General features: G+C 46.9%; 1 protein-coding gene across 4 annotated transcripts in view; it reads right to left on the minus strand.

Annotated features, from left to right (window-relative positions):
• Positions 1-20,000, minus strand: part of LOC137532562 (NACHT, LRR and PYD domains-containing protein 12-like) — a 213,506-nt gene that overhangs the window by 5,096 nt on the left and 188,410 nt on the right. For 3 of the 4 annotated variants that reach the window (XM_068253228.1, XM_068253218.1, XM_068253199.1), the window contains one exon: positions 9,604-9,768. In XM_068253228.1, coding sequence (XP_068109329.1) covers positions 9,604-9,768 — 165 coding nt within the window. Of the gene's footprint in view, positions 1-9,464; positions 9,524-9,603; positions 9,769-20,000 lie in introns of those variants that run through there. The other variant, XM_068253209.1, reaches the window with a different exon arrangement.

Genomic DNA, 20,000 nt, shown 5'->3' on the forward strand with positions numbered 1-20,000 from the left:
GGTCCTGAAGGGGGCAGGTGCGTGCGCATGAGCAGCACACGATGTATGCGCGCAGATAATTTTAAAAGAGAGAGACCAGTGCGAGGCAGCCTAGTGCTCATTTTTAAATGGGCCTTAGGCCTAGTAAATTCAAATTCAGTAGCAGTGCATTGTGGGTAACCACCGATGTTCACTTTAAGCTGAATTATTGCAAATTCCTTCTGTTTTAAAAAGGCAAACTACGCCAAGCTATAAAAAATCCATGTATCCCCTTTGATGTTGCATGTATATAGCTGTCGTCAGACAGGATTCAGTCTGACGAAGGCTCAAAAGCCGAAAGGATACTCTTAAATATCTTTAAGTTAGCCAATAAATGGTATTATTCCGATTCAAAACTCTGTGTTGTTCCTTCTCCTCAGTAAAGTTCTGCAGACTGTGTGACTTATAGTATGTTTACCTGACATATTACACAGCTGTAGCCGGGGCTGCCGGTCCCACTCTGCTGGTGTCACTAATCACTGGACCATGTGACACTGGTGACGTATACATGAAATAATAGCGCCTGGAAAAAAGGGGTACAGGGGATTGCTGCTAGTAGAATATCAGTAAATTTACAGATATTTTACTACTTTCTTCCAATAGTAAAATATCGATAATGTTTACCAATTCTTTCACGGTAGCTAAACCTAACCCTGCTCTCACACAGAACCCCCCCCCGGTGATGCCTAAGACACCTCCTGGTGGTACCTGACCCTAGGACCCCCCTCCCCGGTACCTAAACCCAATCATCCCCTGGGTGCACCTAAACCTACCCCCCCCTGAACCTTAAATCCCTCCCCCATGCCGCAAAGCTGCAATATGCAGCATGGAAGGTAAATGTCTGCACCCGATAGCATCGCAGGCGCCAGGGGCTTGCGGAAATAATTGTGGCACTGCACAGCGACTCCCACAAGCCCCAGGTGCCCACAATGCTACCAAATGTACATGAGTTTAGCAGTGGTATAAGTACGCCTGCTCATAAAAATGTTGGATCAAGCTCCCTTCTCCTTTAAGACAAAAATTAGTGCCCACAAAAAAAAAAATAAATAAATAGGCAGCTTGTCACATAGATAGGCAGTGTCCCCTTAACATACCTAGGCAGTTACCTTGTCCAATAGTGGTCCCTTTATGCCACCCAAAAAGTACCCTGGTTGTCTAGGAGCCCCCCAACCCCCAATAGTATTCCCTAGTCATTTAGTGGTCCTCCCAATTGCTTTCCCTGATGGTCTAGTGGTCCCCCACCCCCACTGTATTCCCTGGTTGTCAAATGGTCCCCCAATAATATTCTAGGTCAGTAAACCCCCTAATAATATTCCTTTCTCATCTAGTTCACTATCCAGCAGTGGCTGCATATGGTACTAGTAAAGGGCTCTGCTTCTGACACAGGAGAACAGTGTTTAAATCTCAGCTCTTCCTGGTCAGTAAGTCAGCAGCTATTCAGTAAGAATCCCCTACACTGCTGCTGCATTTAGAGCGCCCCCTAGTGGCTGCAGCTCTGGCGCTTTGAGTTCAACAGGAGAAAAGCACAATAGATTGCCCTCTGAAGTAATCCCTAGTTGTCTACTGGGTCCCACCATAGTATTGCCTTGTCATTTAGTAGCTCCCCCTGGCCCAGAACCCCCCCCCCATGACATCACCCTCCAATTCCTATTTACTTTGCCGTAGTTTACCATTCAGCCTCAGACCCTGAGGGAATCCTGAAGGCAGTCAGCACTGCAGGCAAAGTAGCCTTTTGGATTGGATGGTGAGTCCACACATTATTTTGATAGTATGTACAATTTTCTTAGTGTGTACAATCAATACAATCTGCATTCTCATATAGAAATCAGGTAGCTGCCACCATTTAGTGGTATCTAGTCCTGGAAAAGGGCTGTTTCAACAACCTTACTAGAGATAATATAACAATCCCAATAAAACAGTTATAGTAACATTCTCTCAGAAAAGCGGGAATCCTATCAGAGATATTCAAAACAAGCACTTAGACAAACTACTTTTAAATAATGCAAAAAGATGAGTACAGAAAATGTTAAAAAAAAGTATCTAACAATGAACAGATTGATATAGTAAAATAACAGGAATAAAGGTGAAAACAATAACTGGGTACAGTCTGAGCAGTCAGGTAGAATTACAGTGTCCTTTGGAAGTCCAAACAGAAGATACAGTCCAAAGATATAAAGCCCAGATCGTGGATAGTATATAAATAGGCAATGTTAGGACTCTGGTCAGCCTGTGTGTCCAGCAATGTAACCCTTTCTCTGCTGGAGGGTGGAGATGGTAATCAGAGATGGGCAGCCAGTGTGTCCAGCAATGTAACCCTTTCTCTGCTGGAGGGTGGAGATGGTAATCAGAGATGGTCAGTCTGTGTGTTCAGCAATGTAACCCTTTCTCTGCTGGAGGGTGGAGATGGTAATCAGAGATGGGCAGCCTGTGTGTCCAGCAATGTAACCCTTTCTCTGCTGGAGGGTGGAGATGGTAATCAGAGATGGTCAGTCTGTGTGTTCAGCAATGTAACCCTTTCTCTGCTGGAGGGTGGAGATGGTAATCAGAGATGGGCAGCCAGTGTGTCCAGCAATGTAACCCTTTCTCTGCTGGAGGGTGGAGATGGTAATCAGAGGTGGACAGCCTGTGTGTCCAGCAATGTAACCCTTTCTCTACTGGAGGGTGGAGATGGTAATCAGAGATGGGCAGCCAGTGTGTCCAGCAATGTAACCCTTTCTCTGCTGGAGGGTGGAGATGGTAATCAGAGATGGGCAGCCAGTGTGTTCAGCAATGTAACCCTTTCTCTGCTGGAGGGTGGAGATGGTAATCAGAGGTGGACAGCCTGTGTGTTCAGCAATGTAACCCTTTCTCTGCTGGAGGGTGGAGATGGTAATCAGAGATGGGCAGCCAGTGTGTCCAGCAATGTAACCTTTTCTCTGCTGGAGGGTGGAGATGGTAATCAGAGATGGGCAGCCAGTGTGTCCAGCAATGTAACCCTTTCTCTGCTGGAGGGTGGAGATGGTAATCAGAGGTGGACAGCCTGTGTGTTCAGCAATGTAACCCTTTCTCTGCTGGAGGGTGGAGATGGTAATCAGAGATGGGCAGCCTGTGTGTTCAGCAATGTAACCCTTTCTCTGCTGGAGGGTGGAGATGGTAATCAGAGATGGGCAGCCAGTGTGTCCAGCAATGTAACCCTTTCTCTGCTGGAGGGTGGAGATGGTAATCAGAGATGGTCAGTCTGTGTGTTCAGCAATGTAACCCTTTCTCTGCTGGAGGGTGGAGATGGTAATCAGAGATGGGCAGCCAGTGTGTCCAGCAATGTAACCCTTTCTCTGCTGGAGGGTGGAGATGGTAATCAGAGATGGTCAGTCTGTGTGTCCAGCAATGTAACCCTTTCTCTGCTGGAGGGTGGAGATGGTAATCAGAGATGGTCAGTCTGTGTGTTCAGCAATGTAACCCTTTCTCTGCTGGAGGGTGGAGATGGTAATCAGAGATGGTCAGTCTGTGTGTCCAGCAATGTAACCCTTTCTCTGCTGGAGGGTGGAGATGGTAATCAGAGATGGTCAGTCTGTGTGTCCAGCAATGTAACCCTTTCTCTGCTGGAGGGTGGAGATGGTAATCAGAGATGGTCAGTCTGTGTGTTCAGCAATGTAACCCTTTCTCTGCTGGAGGGTGGAGATGGTAATCAGAGATGGGCAGCCAGTGTGTCCAGCAATGTAACCCTTTCTCTGCTGGAGGGTGGAGATGGTAATCAGAGATGGTCAGTCTGTGTGTCCAGCAATGTAACCCTTTCTCTGCTGGAGGGTGGAGATGGTAATCAGAGATGGGCAGCCAGTGTGTCCAGCAATGTAACCCTTTCTCTGCTGGAGGGTGGAGATGGTAATCAGAGATGGTCAGTCTGTGTGTCCAGCAATGTAACCCTTTCTCTGCTGGAGGGTGGAGATGGTAATCAGAGATGGGCAGCCTGTGTGTCCAGCAATGTAACCCTTTCTCTGCTGGAGGGTGGAGATGGTAATCAGAGATGGGCAGCCTGTGTGTCCAGCAATGTAACCCTTTCTCTGCTGGAGGGTGGAGAGGGTAATCAGAGATGGGCAGCCAGTGTGTCCAGCAATGTAACCCTTTCTCTGCTGGAGGGTGGAGATGGTAATCAGAGATGGTCAGTCTGTGTGTTCAGCAATGTAACCCTTTCTCTGCTGGAGGGTGGAGATGGTAATCAGAGATGGTCAGCCTGTGTGTCCAGCAATGTAACCCTTTCTCTGCTGGAGGGTGGAGAGGGTAATCAGAGATGGGCAGCCAGTGTGTCCAGCAATGTAACCCTTTCTCTGCTGGAGGGTGGAGATGGTAATCAGAGATGGTCAGTCTGTGTGTCCAGCAATGTAACCCTTTCTCTGCTGGAGGGTGGAGATGGTAATCAGAGATGGGCAGCCTGTGTGTCCAGCAATGTAACCCTTTCTCTGCTGGAGGGTGGAGATGGTAATCAGAGATGGGCAGCCAGTGTGTCCAGCAATGTAACCCTTTCTCTGCTGGAGGGTGGAGATGGTAATCAGAGATGGTCAGTCTGTGTGTTCAGCAATGTAACCCTTTCTCTGCTGGAGGGTTGAGATGGTAATCAGAGATGGGCAGCCAGTGTGTCCAGCAATGTAACCCTTTCTCTGCTGGAGGGTGGAGATGGTAATCAGAGATGGTCAGTCTGTGTGTTCAGCAATGTAACCCTTTCTCTGCTGGAGGGTGGAGATGGTAATCAGAGATGGGCAGCCTGTGTGTCCAGCAATGTAACCCTTTCTCTGCTGGAGGGTGGAGATGGTAATCAGAGATGGGCAGCCAGTGTGTCCAGCAATGTAACCCTTTCTCTGCTGGAGGGTGGAGATGGTAATCAGAGATGGTCAGTCTGTGTGTTCAGCAATGTAACCCTTTCTCTGCTGGAGGGTGGAGATGGTAATCAGAGATGGGCAGCCTGTGTGTCCAGCAATGTAACCCTTTCTCTGCTGGAGGGTGGAGATGGTAATCAGAGATGGTCAGTCTGTGTGTTCAGCAATGTAACCCTTTCTCTGCTGGAGGGTGGAGATGGTAATCAGAGATGGGCAGCCAGTGTGTCCAGCAATGTAACCCTTTCTCTGCTGGAGGGTGGAGATGGTAATCAGAGGTGGACAGCCTGTGTGTCCAGCAATGTAACCCTTTCTCTACTGGAGGGTGGAGATGGTAATCAGAGATGGGCAGCCAGTGTGTCCAGCAATGTAACCCTTTCTCTGCTGGAGGGTGGAGATGGTAATCAGAGATGGGCAGCCAGTGTGTTCAGCAATGTAACCCTTTCTCTGCTGGAGGGTGGAGATGGTAATCAGAGGTGGACAGCCTGTGTGTTCAGCAATGTAACCCTTTCTCTGCTGGAGGGTGGAGATGGTAATCAGAGATGGGCAGCCAGTGTGTCCAGCAATGTAACCTTTTCTCTGCTGGAGGGTGGAGATGGTAATCAGAGATGGGCAGCCAGTGTGTCCAGCAATGTAACCCTTTCTCTGCTGGAGGGTGGAGATGGTAATCAGAGGTGGACAGCCTGTGTGTTCAGCAATGTAACCCTTTCTCTGCTGGAGGGTGGAGATGGTAATCAGAGATGGGCAGCCTGTGTGTTCAGCAATGTAACCCTTTCTCTGCTGGAGGGTGGAGATGGTAATCAGAGATGGGCAGCCAGTGTGTCCAGCAATGTAACCCTTTCTCTGCTGGAGGGTGGAGATGGTAATCAGAGATGGTCAGTCTGTGTGTTCAGCAATGTAACCCTTTCTCTGCTGGAGGGTGGAGATGGTAATCAGAGATGGGCAGCCAGTGTGTCCAGCAATGTAACCCTTTCTCTGCTGGAGGGTGGAGATGGTAATCAGAGATGGTCAGTCTGTGTGTTCAGCAATGTAACCCTTTCTCTGCTGGAGGGTGGAGATGATAATCAGAGATGGGCAGCCAGTGTGTCCAGCAATGTAACCCTTTCTCTGCTGGAGGGTGGAGATGGTAATCAGAGATGGTCAGTCTGTGTGTCCAGCAATGTAACCCTTTCTCTGCTGGAGGGTGGAGATGGTAATCAGAGATGGTCAGTCTGTGTGTTCAGCAATGTAACCCTTTCTCTGCTGGAGGGTGGAGATGGTAATCAGAGATGGTCAGTCTGTGTGTCCAGCAATGTAACCCTTTCTCTGCTGGAGGGTGGAGATGGTAATCAGAGATGGTCAATCTGTGTGTTCAGCAATGTAACCCTTTCTCTGCTGGAGGGTGGAGATGGTAATCAGAGATGGGCAGCCAGTGTGTCCAGCAATGTAACCCTTTCTCTGCTGGAGGGTGGAGATGGTAATCAGAGATGGTCAGTCTGTGTGTCCAGCAATGTAACCCTTTCTCTGCTGGAGGGTGGAGATGGTAATCAGAGATGGTCAGTCTGTGTGTTCAGCAATGTAACCCTTTCTCTGCTGGAGGGTGGAGATGGTAATCAGAGATGGGCAGCCAGTGTGTCCAGCAATGTAACCCTTTCTCTGCTGGAGGGTGGAGATGGTAATCAGAGATGGTCAGTCTGTGTGTCCAGCAATGTAACCCTTTCTCTGCTGGAGGGTGGAGATGGTAATCAGAGATGGTCAGTCTGTGTGTTCAGCAATGTAACCCTTTCTCTGCTGGAGGGTGGAGATGGTAATCAGAGATGGGCACTTCCTGTCACATGATCTGGTTTCCTCCCCTCTCATTCGAGGGAGAGATATAAAATCTCTGGAGTTATTATATCAGTGCGTCAGTTAATCTGATCATGCAGAGAATGAGACCTGTGTGTTCCTTGCATTCTCTGCTATTCACCGATATCAAACACTTGCTAACCACTAGCTTGTGTTACAGAGAAAACCATATCTTTGTGACAGAAGGTGATAGACAAGCGGTTTCTGGCTTAAACACTACAAGCTGGCATTTATAGAGAGAAGGTTAATACAGTAACTATAGTAAATCCTGCAAATTTGGTATTTTTAGCCCATATGGGGGCTTTGCTATCAACCACTAAACTCGGCGGCCATTAACCAATTTTCCACATGAATTTTAAAATCGATTTTTCTCCAAAACTATACGATCTTTTTGATTTTTTTACCATCTTGTTCCCCCTGTCCTCCTTAACATACCCTGCAAATTTGGTGTTTCTAGCATAAACAGGGGCTTTGCTATATACCGCTAAATTCGGGAACCATTAAACGCTAAAAATAACCATTATAAAAGCTTTTACGCAAAATACATTTTTTTTTTGTGACTATTTCGCAGTTGATCCCCCTCCGCCATGCCACTGTCCAGGTTTTGGTACACTTTTTACACCTTTTTTAAAGAAATTGTGGCTACATAGATGCCCTGAAAGTTTTGATGTTCGCCTACCCGTTAAAGTCTATGAAGGCCAACGCGAATGGTTGGTTCGCAAACATTTGGCAAAAACTAGCGTTCTCGTAATGAAAATTCGATGTTCGCTACATCACTATTTACGACACGGATCTTGTGTTCTGGTCCCCGGACTCTCCTTATCAATATTCATTGAGGTAACCCCACAGAATGTGAGGGGTTCTACTGGAGAGAAAGTAATAGTTGTATGGCCCCTCTCCAAGAATACCGTATATACTCGCATACAAGCCGAATTTTTGACCCCCAAAAAGGGGGCCAAAAGTTGGGGGTTCGGCTTGTATGCGAGTCATGGTGGTCCGCGGGTCCCCCCCTCCGCTGGTCCGCGGGTCCCCCGCTCCCCCCATGGCCGCCGCCGCCGCTATTACCTGGCTGCATCTTCTATTTCAATCTCCGTTCTTGTAAACATTCAGAGCAGCGCGCCCGGCGCTGCTACTGTGACGAGGCAGGAAAGAGCGTCCTGTTACTATGGGAACCGCTCTTTCCTGGCTCGCCGCTCGTCACAGTAGCAGCGCCGGGCGCGCTGCTCTGAATGTTTACAAGAACGGAGATTGAAATAGAAGATGCAGCCAGGTAATAGCGGCGGCGGCCATGGGGAGCGGGGACTGTACTGGCTAAACTGGGGCACGTAACTAGCTTTACTGAGCGCTATACTAGCTAAACTGGGGCGCTATACTAGCTATACTGAGCGCTATACTGAGCACTATACTAGCTAAACTGGGGCACTATACTAGCTAAACTGGGGCACTATACTAGCTATACTGAGCACTATACTAGCTAAACTGGGGCACTATACTAGCTATACTGAGCACTATACTAGCTATACTGGGCACTATACTAGCTATACTGAGCACTATACTAGCTATACTGGGGCACTATACTAGCTATACTGAGCACTATACTAGCTATACTGGGGCACTTTACTAGCTATACTGAGCACTATACTAGCTATACTGAGCACTATACTAGCTAAACTGGGGCACTATACTAGCTATACTGAGCACTATACTAGCTATACTGAGCACTATACTAGCTATACTGAGCACTATACTGAGCACTATACTAGCTAAACTGGGGCACTTTACTAGCTATACTGAGCACTATACTAGCTGTACTGGGCAGTATACTAGCTAAACTGGGGCACTTTACTAGCTATACTGAGCACTATACTAGCTATACTGAGCACTATACTAGCTATACTGGGCACTATACTAGCTATACTGGGGCACTACCTACCCATACTGGACACTTTACTAGCTATACTAAGACACACTCGGGGAATAAGGCGGCCAGCATATTCTACCCCCGGCTTATATGGGGGTCAATCATTTTCCCCTGGTTTTTCAGGGAAAAGTTGGGGGGGTCGGCTTATATGCGGGTCGGCTTATATGCGAGTATATACGGTAAACAAACAATCACTTCCTATAGAGAAGAAGCCTGGGCTGACAGAATACTGTTTTTTTTTAAGGTGGCCACAGCGCGTCATCCTCCACTGAGGTTAAGCGGTTGGCTGTCCGCTGACATGCGAGTTGTACAATTACCTTTGTGAGTATAACTTTTGACTATCAATAAACTATCCTTTTTGATGTAATGCACTATGGCGTTCTCCATTTTTGTTTAGTTCTTCTGCCAAGCTACCCTACTACGGAGCGTCGCAGTGCATGAATTTAAAGAGGAAGCATCTGTGTGCGATCACCTGACTAGGAGCGCAAGATTTCTTCTCATTTTAAGCCAGACTAAACACTAAAGGGGTATTCCCCAGCGCACCTTTGTACACGGGATTTTATACGATGAGCCCATCTGGTACAGGTGAATCCGTCACACCCCCACAGCAGAGTAGCACAGTGGGCAGCACTATTTACCTCCACCAGTCACTCTCCGGGTCTGGAGACATCTTCAGTAGAAGGCACTTCTCTCCTGGTGTCTGAGAATCTAATAGCAGCACTCTAGCAACTGAGGCATTCTCAGACACTAGGGGAGAAGCCTGGTACTAGGGTTGTTTCTGGACTCCAGAGACCGAGCTGTCAGAGGAGGTAAGTACTGCCGCCCACTGTGCTACTCTGCTATAGGGGATCCGGGGACCGACACTTGGGACACCTCAGCATGGATTCTTCAAGTCTAGCGGCAAACCTGGATGTCACTGTTGGGGAATGAAAGAATGGAAAATGGTTATGAAATAATGGGAAGTAATTCTGCTGCAATAAGGGCTGTTATACTCACAGTAATTCCTCTATCCGGCTTGTTGTCAGAGCCGCCATCAGGTCACTGAAGTTACCTCTCCCCAGATCGTTCTCAGTCAGGTTCAGCTTCCTCAGAGTCAGGTTATTCCTTATCGCGGATGCCAGGTAGGGCAGGGAAGTGGGGGGCAGGAAATTACAAGAAAAGCTGTGGGAGAAGGGAAGAGTGTCACCAAAAATCTGGTATTAAAATCAAGATTAAAAGTGCATCCAATTTATGTTTTCTCCTCCTTATATCAATTGAAATTATCTGTTTTATTCCACTGTCAAAATCATTTGATTGTCCAAACAGAACTCCACTTCTACCAGTTGTATTTGTTTATATAAGGTATACATCTTGTTCCATAACAACACCTGACCCTTGATCCTTCACCCTTAAGGGCCCTTTTCCACTAGCGGCGTTTGCGATGCTGAATCGCAAAATCACAAACCGCTTTAAAAATCGCTACGGTTTACTAAATAACATTGGAATCGCGGTAGGTTATTTCCACTACCGCGATTCGTTTTTGGCTCAGCCGCGATCGCGCTGCGGAGCGATATTTGCCACGATTTTGCTATGCACACTACAGCATAGCAAAATCGTGAATGCAATCGCCAGAACTTTCCTGCATTTTGCGATTCAGCAATCGCTAGCGTTCAGCGTGAACGCTAGCGACTGCTAGTGGAAAAGGGCCCTAACTCAGGTGGATCAGTACAGTCAATTAAGCATTTTAGCATACGTGCCACAATCCCTCTATAAAATAAATGAACCTGCCAGCCATTTTACTGTCGGCCTGGAGTGTAGGGAGAGCTATGCTGCTGACTGAGGACAGATAGTTTGCTGCTGACACTGTTTTGTGTCTGCCAGTGCTACGCAGCTGCTTTCATAGGTGTATTGCTCCTTGCAATTCATCAACCAGACGCCCCAGTCCTTTTCAGGACTGATCCTGTTGTATTTTTTCTTGTTGTTGTTTGTAGTGTGGTGTGTAGCTTTTAGTATAGTGTGTGGCGATGTCACTGTTATAGCCCATCACTGTGCTTGATTAAAGTGATTGAGTGACCACAAATTACTTTACAAATGTTGTGTCCCCTCACTTGCCATTGTCACACAAAGCATTTTACATCACTGTTGAGTTTGTAGTGCAGTGATTTTGGCCCCACACTGCACACACAGCATACTCTGTGACCGCACTGTACTTTGTAACCACAGTACACTTTACACATATTGGGCTTGATTCACAAAGCGGTGATAACCCAGTTATCACGCCTAAAAGACTTTAGGCGTGATGACCTTTTCACCACTGAGTTATCACCGCTTTTTCCTGCTCTTCGCGCGAAGTTACCGCGTGTACGCGCGTAAGAGCGCGCGCAAAATCCCATAGGGTTTAATGGGAGCTTCGCGCGAAGCGTCGGGTGTTGCGCGCGCACTTACGCGCGTACGCGCGGTAACTTCGCGCGAGTTTCTTCTTATCACGCCTAAAGTGAGTTTAGGCGTGATAAGGGGCTTTTCACTGGCGTGCAAACACTTTGCACCGCTTTGTGAATCAAGCCCATTGTGTCACATGACGTTCTCACACAAAGCATTTCACATCATTGTTCTTATATTGCAAAAGGAAAGCATATGACCCATAGAGTAGCACTATACCAGTGATGGCTAACCTTGGCACTCCAGCTGTGGTGGAACTACAAGTCCCATGAGGCATTGCAATACTCTGACAGCTCTAAGCATAACTCGGGGAGGCAGAGGCATGATGGGATTTCTAGTTTTGTCACAGCTGGAGTGCCAAGGTTAGTCATCACTGCACTATGCATTGATATAGAAAATGATAAACAATTTATTGTATCATCAAACACTATGGGCTTGATTCACTAAGATAAATAGCATGCCTTGTCAGAGTCAACACGCCTTATCAGAGTTAACACACCTTGGGTCCGATTCTCAAATGCATGATAACTCAGAGCATTTATCACGCGATGTGCTGCTCGCACTGCTCATCATGCAAACAGCGTTAGTTCACGTGATAAGCGAAGGTCATATTCACGTATCACATGAAAAGCACACATGATTGCGCGATAACCTTCGCTAATCATGTGAACTAACGATGTTCGCGTGATAAGCAGTGCGAGCGGCACATCGCTGTGATAGAAGTTATTACGCTTTTGAGAATCAACCTCTTTATCAGAGTTAACACGCCTTATCAGAGTAGCATAGCCTTATGGCTGCTAACTGGCAATGACGAGAGCTCCACTTGTCCTGCCCTGAGCCCCTGCGGGTCCAATCACTTTGAAGGGCATTATAAATCACTTTGAAGGGCATTATCCCCGCACTTTGGCCCAATAGGCTGCCTGTCACTTATCAGGCAGCCAATTGGGCCAATCAAAGTGCGGGGATAATGTCCGCTAAAGTGAATGAACCCGCAGGGGCTCAGGGCAGGACAAGTGGAGCTCTCGTCATTGCCAGTTAGCAGCCATAAGTTGGTTATGGATACTCTGATAAGGCGTGCTAACTCTCATAAGGCTTGTTAACTCTAATAAGGCATGTTATTTGTCTTAGTGAATCAAGCCCTATATGTAAGGATAAAATCTTAAACACATGCAGGACACCTCAAGAAATGCATCAATAACATCCAAAGAATATTGCATCTATAAATCATCCAATAAAAAAGTATAGCTCAAATAACTATCACCAGAGGGGCTCTATAAGAGAGCCCCTTCAGGGCTTGACCCAGGTTCAGCAGCCACTTATAAGAAAAGGTGCAAGATATAGTGCATAAGTGACATATCAATAAGACATCCATAATTGTCAGTCAAAACTACATAAAAAAAAAAAATTATATATATATATATATATACAAAAAAATTTGCAACAATAATCGATATAAATAAATCCACACCAAAGTTAAGGAATGCTAAAGATTGTGAATAGCAATGATCAGATGCTGGGGACACATAGGGCCTGATTCACAAAGCGGTGCTAACAGTTAGCACCCTGGTGAAAAGCCCTTTATCACGCCTAAACTCTGTTTAGGCATGATAAGTTTAGGTGTGATAAGTTTTTAGGCGTGATAAGTTTAAGCACCAACTGGGTTAGCACCGCAGTGCACAGCTGATCAAAAGTTTTGCGCTAGCAAAGTCTGGTGCACTTTGCATAGAGTTTTTAATGGCGCTGCTTTGCGTGCGGGACTTTGCATGCGATCTAAACTTATCTAAACTTAGCATGCCTAAACTTATCATGCCTAAACTTATCATGCCTAAACTGAGTTTAGGCATGATAAAAATGGTTATCACGCCTAGGGCTCGATTCACCAAGCGGTGCAAAGTGTTAGCACCGTGGTGAAAAGGCCCTTATCACGCCTAAAGTCACTTTAGGCATGATAAGAAGAAACTCGCGCGAAGTTGCCGCGCGTACGCGCGTAAGTGCGCGCGCAACACCCGACGCTTCGCGCGAAGCTCCCATTAAGCCCTATGGGACTTTGCGCGCGCTCTCACGCGCGTACGCGCTTACGCGCGGTAACTTCGCGCGAAGAGCAGGAAAAATCGGTGATAACTCAGTGGTGAAAAGGTCATCACGCCTAAAGTCTTTTAGGCATGATAACTGGGTTATCACCGCTTTGTGAATCGAGGCCCTAAAGTATCTAACTGGGTTAGCACCGCTTTGTGAATCTAGCCCATAGGGCTCGATTCACAAAGCGGTGCTAACCCAGTTAGAGACTTTAGGCATGATAACCATTGCACCATGCTGGTGAAAAGCCAGTTTAGGCGTGATAAGTTTAGGTGTGATAAGTTTAGGTGTGATAAGTTTAGGCATGCTAAGTTTAGATAAGTGTAGATAGCGTTCAAAGTCCTGCACGCAAAGCAGCGCCATTAAACTCTATGCGAAGTGCACCAGACTTTGCTAGCGCAAAACTTTTGATCAGCTGTGCATTGCGGTGCTAACGCAGTTGGTGCTTAAACTTATCATGCCTAAACTTATCACACCTAAACTTATCATGCCTAAACTTATCACACCTAAACTTATCACACCTAAACTTATCATGCCTAAACTGAGTTTAGGCGTGATAAAGGGCTTTTCACCAGGGTGCTAACTGTTAGCACCGCTTTGTGAATCAGGCCCTTTAGGCGTGATAACCATCGCACCACTCTGGTGAAAAGCCAGTTTAGGTGTGATAAGTTTAGGCATGATAAGTTTAGGTGTGATAAGTTTAGGCATGCTAAGTTTAGATAAGTTTAGATCGCTTGCAAAGTCCCGCACGCAAAGCAGCGCCATTAAACTTTATACGAAGTGCACCAGTCTTTGCTAGCATAAAACTTTTGATCAGCTGTGCACTGTGGTGCTAACGCAGTTGGCGCTTAAACTTATCACACCTAAACTTATCACACCTAAACTTATCATGCCTAAACTTATCACACCTAAACTTATCACACCTAAACTTATCATGCCTAAACTGAGTTTAGGCATGATAAAGGGCTTTTCACCAGGGTGCTAACTGTTAGCAACGCTTTGTGAATCAGGCCCATAGGGCTCGATTCAGTAAACGGTGCTAACCCAGTTAGCACGCCTAAAGGCTTTGGGCGTGCTAACTAGAGTGCTAAGTAGTTAGCACATACAAACTACTTAGCACCGTAGTTAGCACATGCAAACTTAGCACCGTAGTTAGCACATGCAAACTACTACTTAGCACCGTGCTAACTAGGGTGCTAAGCTCCATGGTTAGATACCCCTGGTCTTGCTAATTATGATCTTGTAAAAGATAAAATATTTGGAAATATAAATTCAATCTGAGCTCTATATATTATGTGACGATCATTATATTATTGTTAACAATACCTCTCATCTTCCACAGTGATAATTGATGCTGAAGCTACTGGTGGAAAAGTTAGGAGGCGCACTGCTACACTGCATATTCTGTCATATGTTCCTTTTCTTTGTTGAATAAACACTGATTTTTTTTAAAAACTAGGGTGCTAAGTAGTTTACATGTGCTAACTACGGTGCTAAGTAGTTTACATGTGCTAACTACGGTGCCAAGTAGTTTGCATGTGCTAATTACTTAGCACCTGTAACGATTGTGGAATTCTCTCCGTGAACAGCGCACAAGGCGTGCGCTGACACTGCGGAAATCCTCCACAAGCGTATAATTTGCGGGAACCCAGCAAAAGGTGCACTGTACCTGTAGAGGGAAATTCCTGTCGACAGGTGGAGCTGTGGAGTGCAGAGGAACAGCTCCTCTGCCCTGCCACACACGCCAGACAGGAATTGCACGAGGGGCAGAAACGCAATCGCAAGAGAGGCGATTGAGAATGAGCACAGAGACAGATTGTATGTGTGTGCACCAAACTAGTCGCCAACCCGCGACGGTGCACACACCACAGCAGATATGAAATAGGAACGCGATCGCGAGAGGTGCGATCGCCAGACGTGACACAAGGCTACAGCAAGGCAGAGCACGAGAGTAGCAAAGGCACAGCAAATCATACAATGAGAAGACACGGAAAATAACAAACGCTAACTGAACGCGAACACCGCACTCATTCGCAACAGTGCACGCGTTCGTGCGCGGTCCCCGCGTGATAAGCATAACAGGGACAACCACGCCTAACTAACCACCGACAGACAAACATAAAACAGAGGACGCGAGCGCTTGCTTAACGGTTACCTCACCGAGCCTCCAGCAAGCGTTCGTAGCAGACAAGACAGACACACGAAAACAGGAACAAGCGAGAGACAGGATCCACAGCACTAGCGAAAGAGGCTAGTGCGATCCAGGGAGACAGAACAGAAGGATCCACAGCACTAGCGCAAGGCGAGTGCGATCCAAGTATAGCAAGAGAGTAGCAGACCAGAAGGATCCACAGCACTAGCGCAAGGCGAGTGCGATCCAGGAAGACAGAACAGATGAGATAGCTGGTAGCAACTGCTGCTCCAGCTATACTCCAAGAACAAAGATCAGAACGATCTCCTGTCGGCCACCGCTGGGACAGGACAATCGCAACAGACAAACAAAACAGATATGCACTCCTAACTGCACTAGGGAAACCTGCCTAGTGCAGTCCCAGGAATTACTCTAAGCTAATCTTCAAACAAAGAGCAAGGCTGACACTCCTCCAGGAGTGTTTCACAGGAAGAACCATTATGACCAGCAAAGGACTCTGGGAAACATAGCTCCTTATATAGCAAGCCTACAAAGGATGTGGCTAGGCAATTTGCATGACAAACGCATGCAAATTCCTCAGCAGCAGCAAGCTGCAGAACTGACAAAAGGTCTTTCTTCCAAGACCTGCAGAATGCAGACCTGAACAGTGGTCAAAAGGCTGCCTGCCTGCGCAGGCAGCCGCGCGGATCCTCACAGTACCCCCCCCCCCTCTAGGGTCGACTTCCAGACGACCCTCAAAACTGCTATTAGCAAAAGACTCTACCTGAAGACTCATGAAGGTCGGGACAGCCCGACAAGGTCCAATTCAAGAGTCAGTCCACCCGAAACCGACCTCATCGGAAGCAGAAGCCACCGAAACATGCCCATCAGTACTACAAGTCTCAGTGTAACACCCATCAGGACTGTGAATACCAGAGGAGAAGCCATCGACACCCTCCAGACAATACCCACCACCTTCCAAGGAGCGTCCGAAGACACCATACCTGCCACAATACCTGTTCGAAGTGTCTCTTTCAAGACAAAAGCCACTGTTGATCCTATCCAGGGTATCAAGCAAAATCTCTCCCGGAATCTCCCAAAACCCTTTGGAGCTCTGCAGAGATCCCAAGAGGCCAGAACGCTCACCAGGCTCACATGGAGAACCGCCAAAAACCCCTATGGAACCAATGATTATTCTGGATTCAGAATTACCCAGACACCCATCAAGATCAGGACTTTCCGGGACCACTTCTGGGCATGCGACCAGGCAGGCCATATCAGAGCATGTCTCCACTGAGGAAGCATCTGAGTATGCTGGTAACCGAGGCACACTTGGGCTTTCTGGGTCACAGAGCACATTGGGGTACACCAGCACAGGAGAAACCTCAGGACATGTTGGGGAACTGCCAACCTCAGAGTCCGACACGAGAAAACCAAAACCAGGACCGGGCATAAATTTATCACGAGTAGAGGCTACAGGCACTGGTCTTTCAAAAGAAGACTCGGACTCAAATTCAGAAATTTCTGTGACTGCAATATCATCATTGACTACACATGCATGAAGCTCCACCTGAGCTGAAAAGGTAGTCAGCACAACAGCAATGCCCACTGAAGTGGGCAAAACCTCAGACGGATCTGGGGGGCAGGAGGTATCTCCCAGAAGTTCTGCACCCTTTAGGAGGGACTTGGAAACCTCCAAAACATCAACTAAGACTTCAGAAATGTCATTCTCCAAGTTTTCTATGAAGGATTCTGAACTATCCATGTTACAGGGCTGAACATTAAATACCTCCTGCAGACAGGGCAGATGTCCCAGGAATGGTTCCACCATAAGCTGAGACTGAATTTCATCATCATGAGGAGAATGTACAGGTATATTTACTGGAACACACACTGACTCCCTAACTTCAATCTCACTGCACCCATAATTCTGCGTAGCAGTCAAACTAGCTTGCAACTCCAAAACTGCAGAAAAACAGGTGAGAATAGCAGCAATACCTAGACGAGCCTCTAGGGGCACTGCAGGAGATATTGTACAAGGCAATATTGACTCATCCAGAGTACAGGGTGGAGAGTCGGAGCTCTCTTCAAGGCAAGAAAGGGATTTCCAAATGTCAGTGTGATTGGACATCATATTGTTATTCATGGTACAGAGCAGGCTCAGAGAAACCTTCTCTGGACCCAGCAAGGATGCTTCAGAGTCAGATTCGCAAAACCAAAGTGCTGTCTCACTCTTAGACTCGACCAACGATGCCGAATCCGAGGAGACAGAACGCAAAATTTGCGAATCCAAGATCGCTTTAGGCTGTGAAACTGACGCTTTCACAGCGCAAATCTCCGCGATCTGCGGAGCAGACTGCAAGGCATTTAGGACAGAAACACTGGAGCAACTGTCATCAGGCCACAGGCCCTCACAGGTGTGAACAGGGTGAGACAAAGACGCCTTTGCAGTAGAAATAGCGACAACATCAGGAAAAACTTTTTTAAACATATTAATTTTACTTTTGATGCTGCATAATTTAGGAATTTTCCCCATAGCAGGATCACAGATGGAAGATCTTAAAGATCTGTCTCTAAATGACAAGGGGTCCCACACATCCTTGAGAAAACTGGCACATCCATGCCGATCACAATCTGCAGGAACATAAGGGGAAACAGGCATCAGATCGCACAGATTCAAACTGCACACAGTCAGGAGAGAATCCTCCAGGATTCGCACAGGAATCAACCACAGTGGCACACCCATTCATTTCAGATCGCACAATGTCAAGACTCACATGCTTTACCCCAGAAAGGCAGGAACAATCATCCGACAACGATGTCTCTTTATTGGAATCAATTGGTTGGTGTGTGTGCAACTCATCCAAAATCGTCTGCCACACATACAACACCGGATCCACAAAACACCTGTCACACTCATCAGAATCAATCAAAGTGTACACGGAATTGAGACAATCATTCAAGACATCTTCGCTTTTTGCGATGTAAAAATCGCAAAAGGCTTTCCAATCAAAATCAAATTCCTCCATCAAGGCCCCCATGTCCCATGAGGCAAATGGAGGTTCAAACAGGCCAGTATCCAGATAATCTCCATATGGATGGAGTTCAGGAACAAGAACAGATTTTTTAACTGCTTTAATATAGTGTGCGATCCAACCTATAATAGGATCCACATAAGCTTTGGATTGGGGCAAAAAACCTGAAGACTGAGCAACATCATCATACACATCATTAGGGAGTGTTTTATTCAGATGCTTGCGTCTTTTAATTTTCCCCTTTTTAGCCACTTTGCATGTCTGGTTAAATGCAAGAAACGTATCCAGGCAGTTCTCTTGCATCTGTTTAGAAGCAAAAGTGGCACGAGAAGCAATGAACTGATCATCATACTGAATGCTTTTGCACATTTCAGACTTAACAGAAATAACCTCTTTATTTGTGGTTGCTAGGGGCAACAAATCTTTTGGCTGACAAGCCGAATCAGCAGATTGGCCTGCAAGCACAAACTCATTAACATATGGTAATGACACAGAAATGTTGCATAACCTAATCTGATCAGCATCATGCACTGCAGGAAAAAACTCATAGAAATAACCTGGCAGGGGAATTCTAAGCTTACGAGAAAATACATGACTCAGAAATCTGCGAGGATTATGTCTCAGATTTTTGTGTCTGGCATACTCATCAGCCCACACGAACAGATCCCCTTGGAAAGGATTGTAAGCAATCTGACCACTCCAAGTGGAAATATTGGTGGCCTGAAATTAAGGATTTGCCAAGAATCTGAAACATTCTGATATAAACTCATCTCTGGTTTCAGAGTCCAGTATCTTAAACCTCTTAAAGACATAGGAGCCATATTTGACCAAATCGTACAAATCAGAAATTCCCTCTACACTGGGAATTTTGGTTGGGCTGGTCATACTGTAACGATTGTGGAATTCTCTCCGTGATCAGCGCACAAGGCGTGCGCTGACACTGCGGAAATCCTCCACAAGCGTATAATTTGCGGGAACCCAGCAAAAGGTGCAATGCACCTGTAGAGGGAAATTCCTGTCGACAGGTGGAGCTGTGGAGTGCAGAGGAACAGCTCCTCTGCCCTGCCACACACGCCAGACAGGAATTGCACGAGGGGCAGAAACGCAATCGCAAGAGAGGCGATTGAGAATGAGCACAGAGACAGATTGTATGTGTGTGCACCAAACTAGTCGCCAACCCGCGACGGTGCACACACCACAGCAGATATGAAATAGGAACGCGATCGCGAGAGGTGCGATCGCCAGACGTGACACAAGGCTACAGCAAGGCAGAGCACGAGAGTAGCAAAGGCACAGCAAATCATACAATGAGAAAACAATGAAAATAACAAACGCTAACTGAACGCGAACACCGCACTCATTCGCAACAGTGCACGCGTTCGTGCGCGGTCCCCGCGTGATAAGCACAACAGGGACAAGCACGCCTAACTAACCACCGACAGACAAACATAAAACAGAGGACGCGAGCGCTTGCTTAATGGTTACCTCACCGAGCCTCGAGCAAGCGTTCGTAGCAGACAAGACAGACACACGAAAACAGGAACAAGTGAGAGACAGGATCCACAGCACTAGCGAAAGAGGCTAGTGCGATCCAGGGAGACAGAACAGAAGGATCCACAGCACTAGCGCAAGAGGCTGGTGCGATCCAGGAAGACAGAACAGCAGGATCCACAGCACTAGCGCAAGGCGAGTGCGATCCAAGTATAGCAAGAGAGTAGCAGACCAGAAGGATC

Source organism: Hyperolius riggenbachi, chromosome 1, assembly GCF_040937935.1.
Source record: "Hyperolius riggenbachi isolate aHypRig1 chromosome 1, aHypRig1.pri, whole genome shotgun sequence".
In the NCBI taxonomy this organism is placed as follows: Eukaryota; Metazoa; Chordata; class Amphibia; order Anura; family Hyperoliidae; genus Hyperolius; species Hyperolius riggenbachi.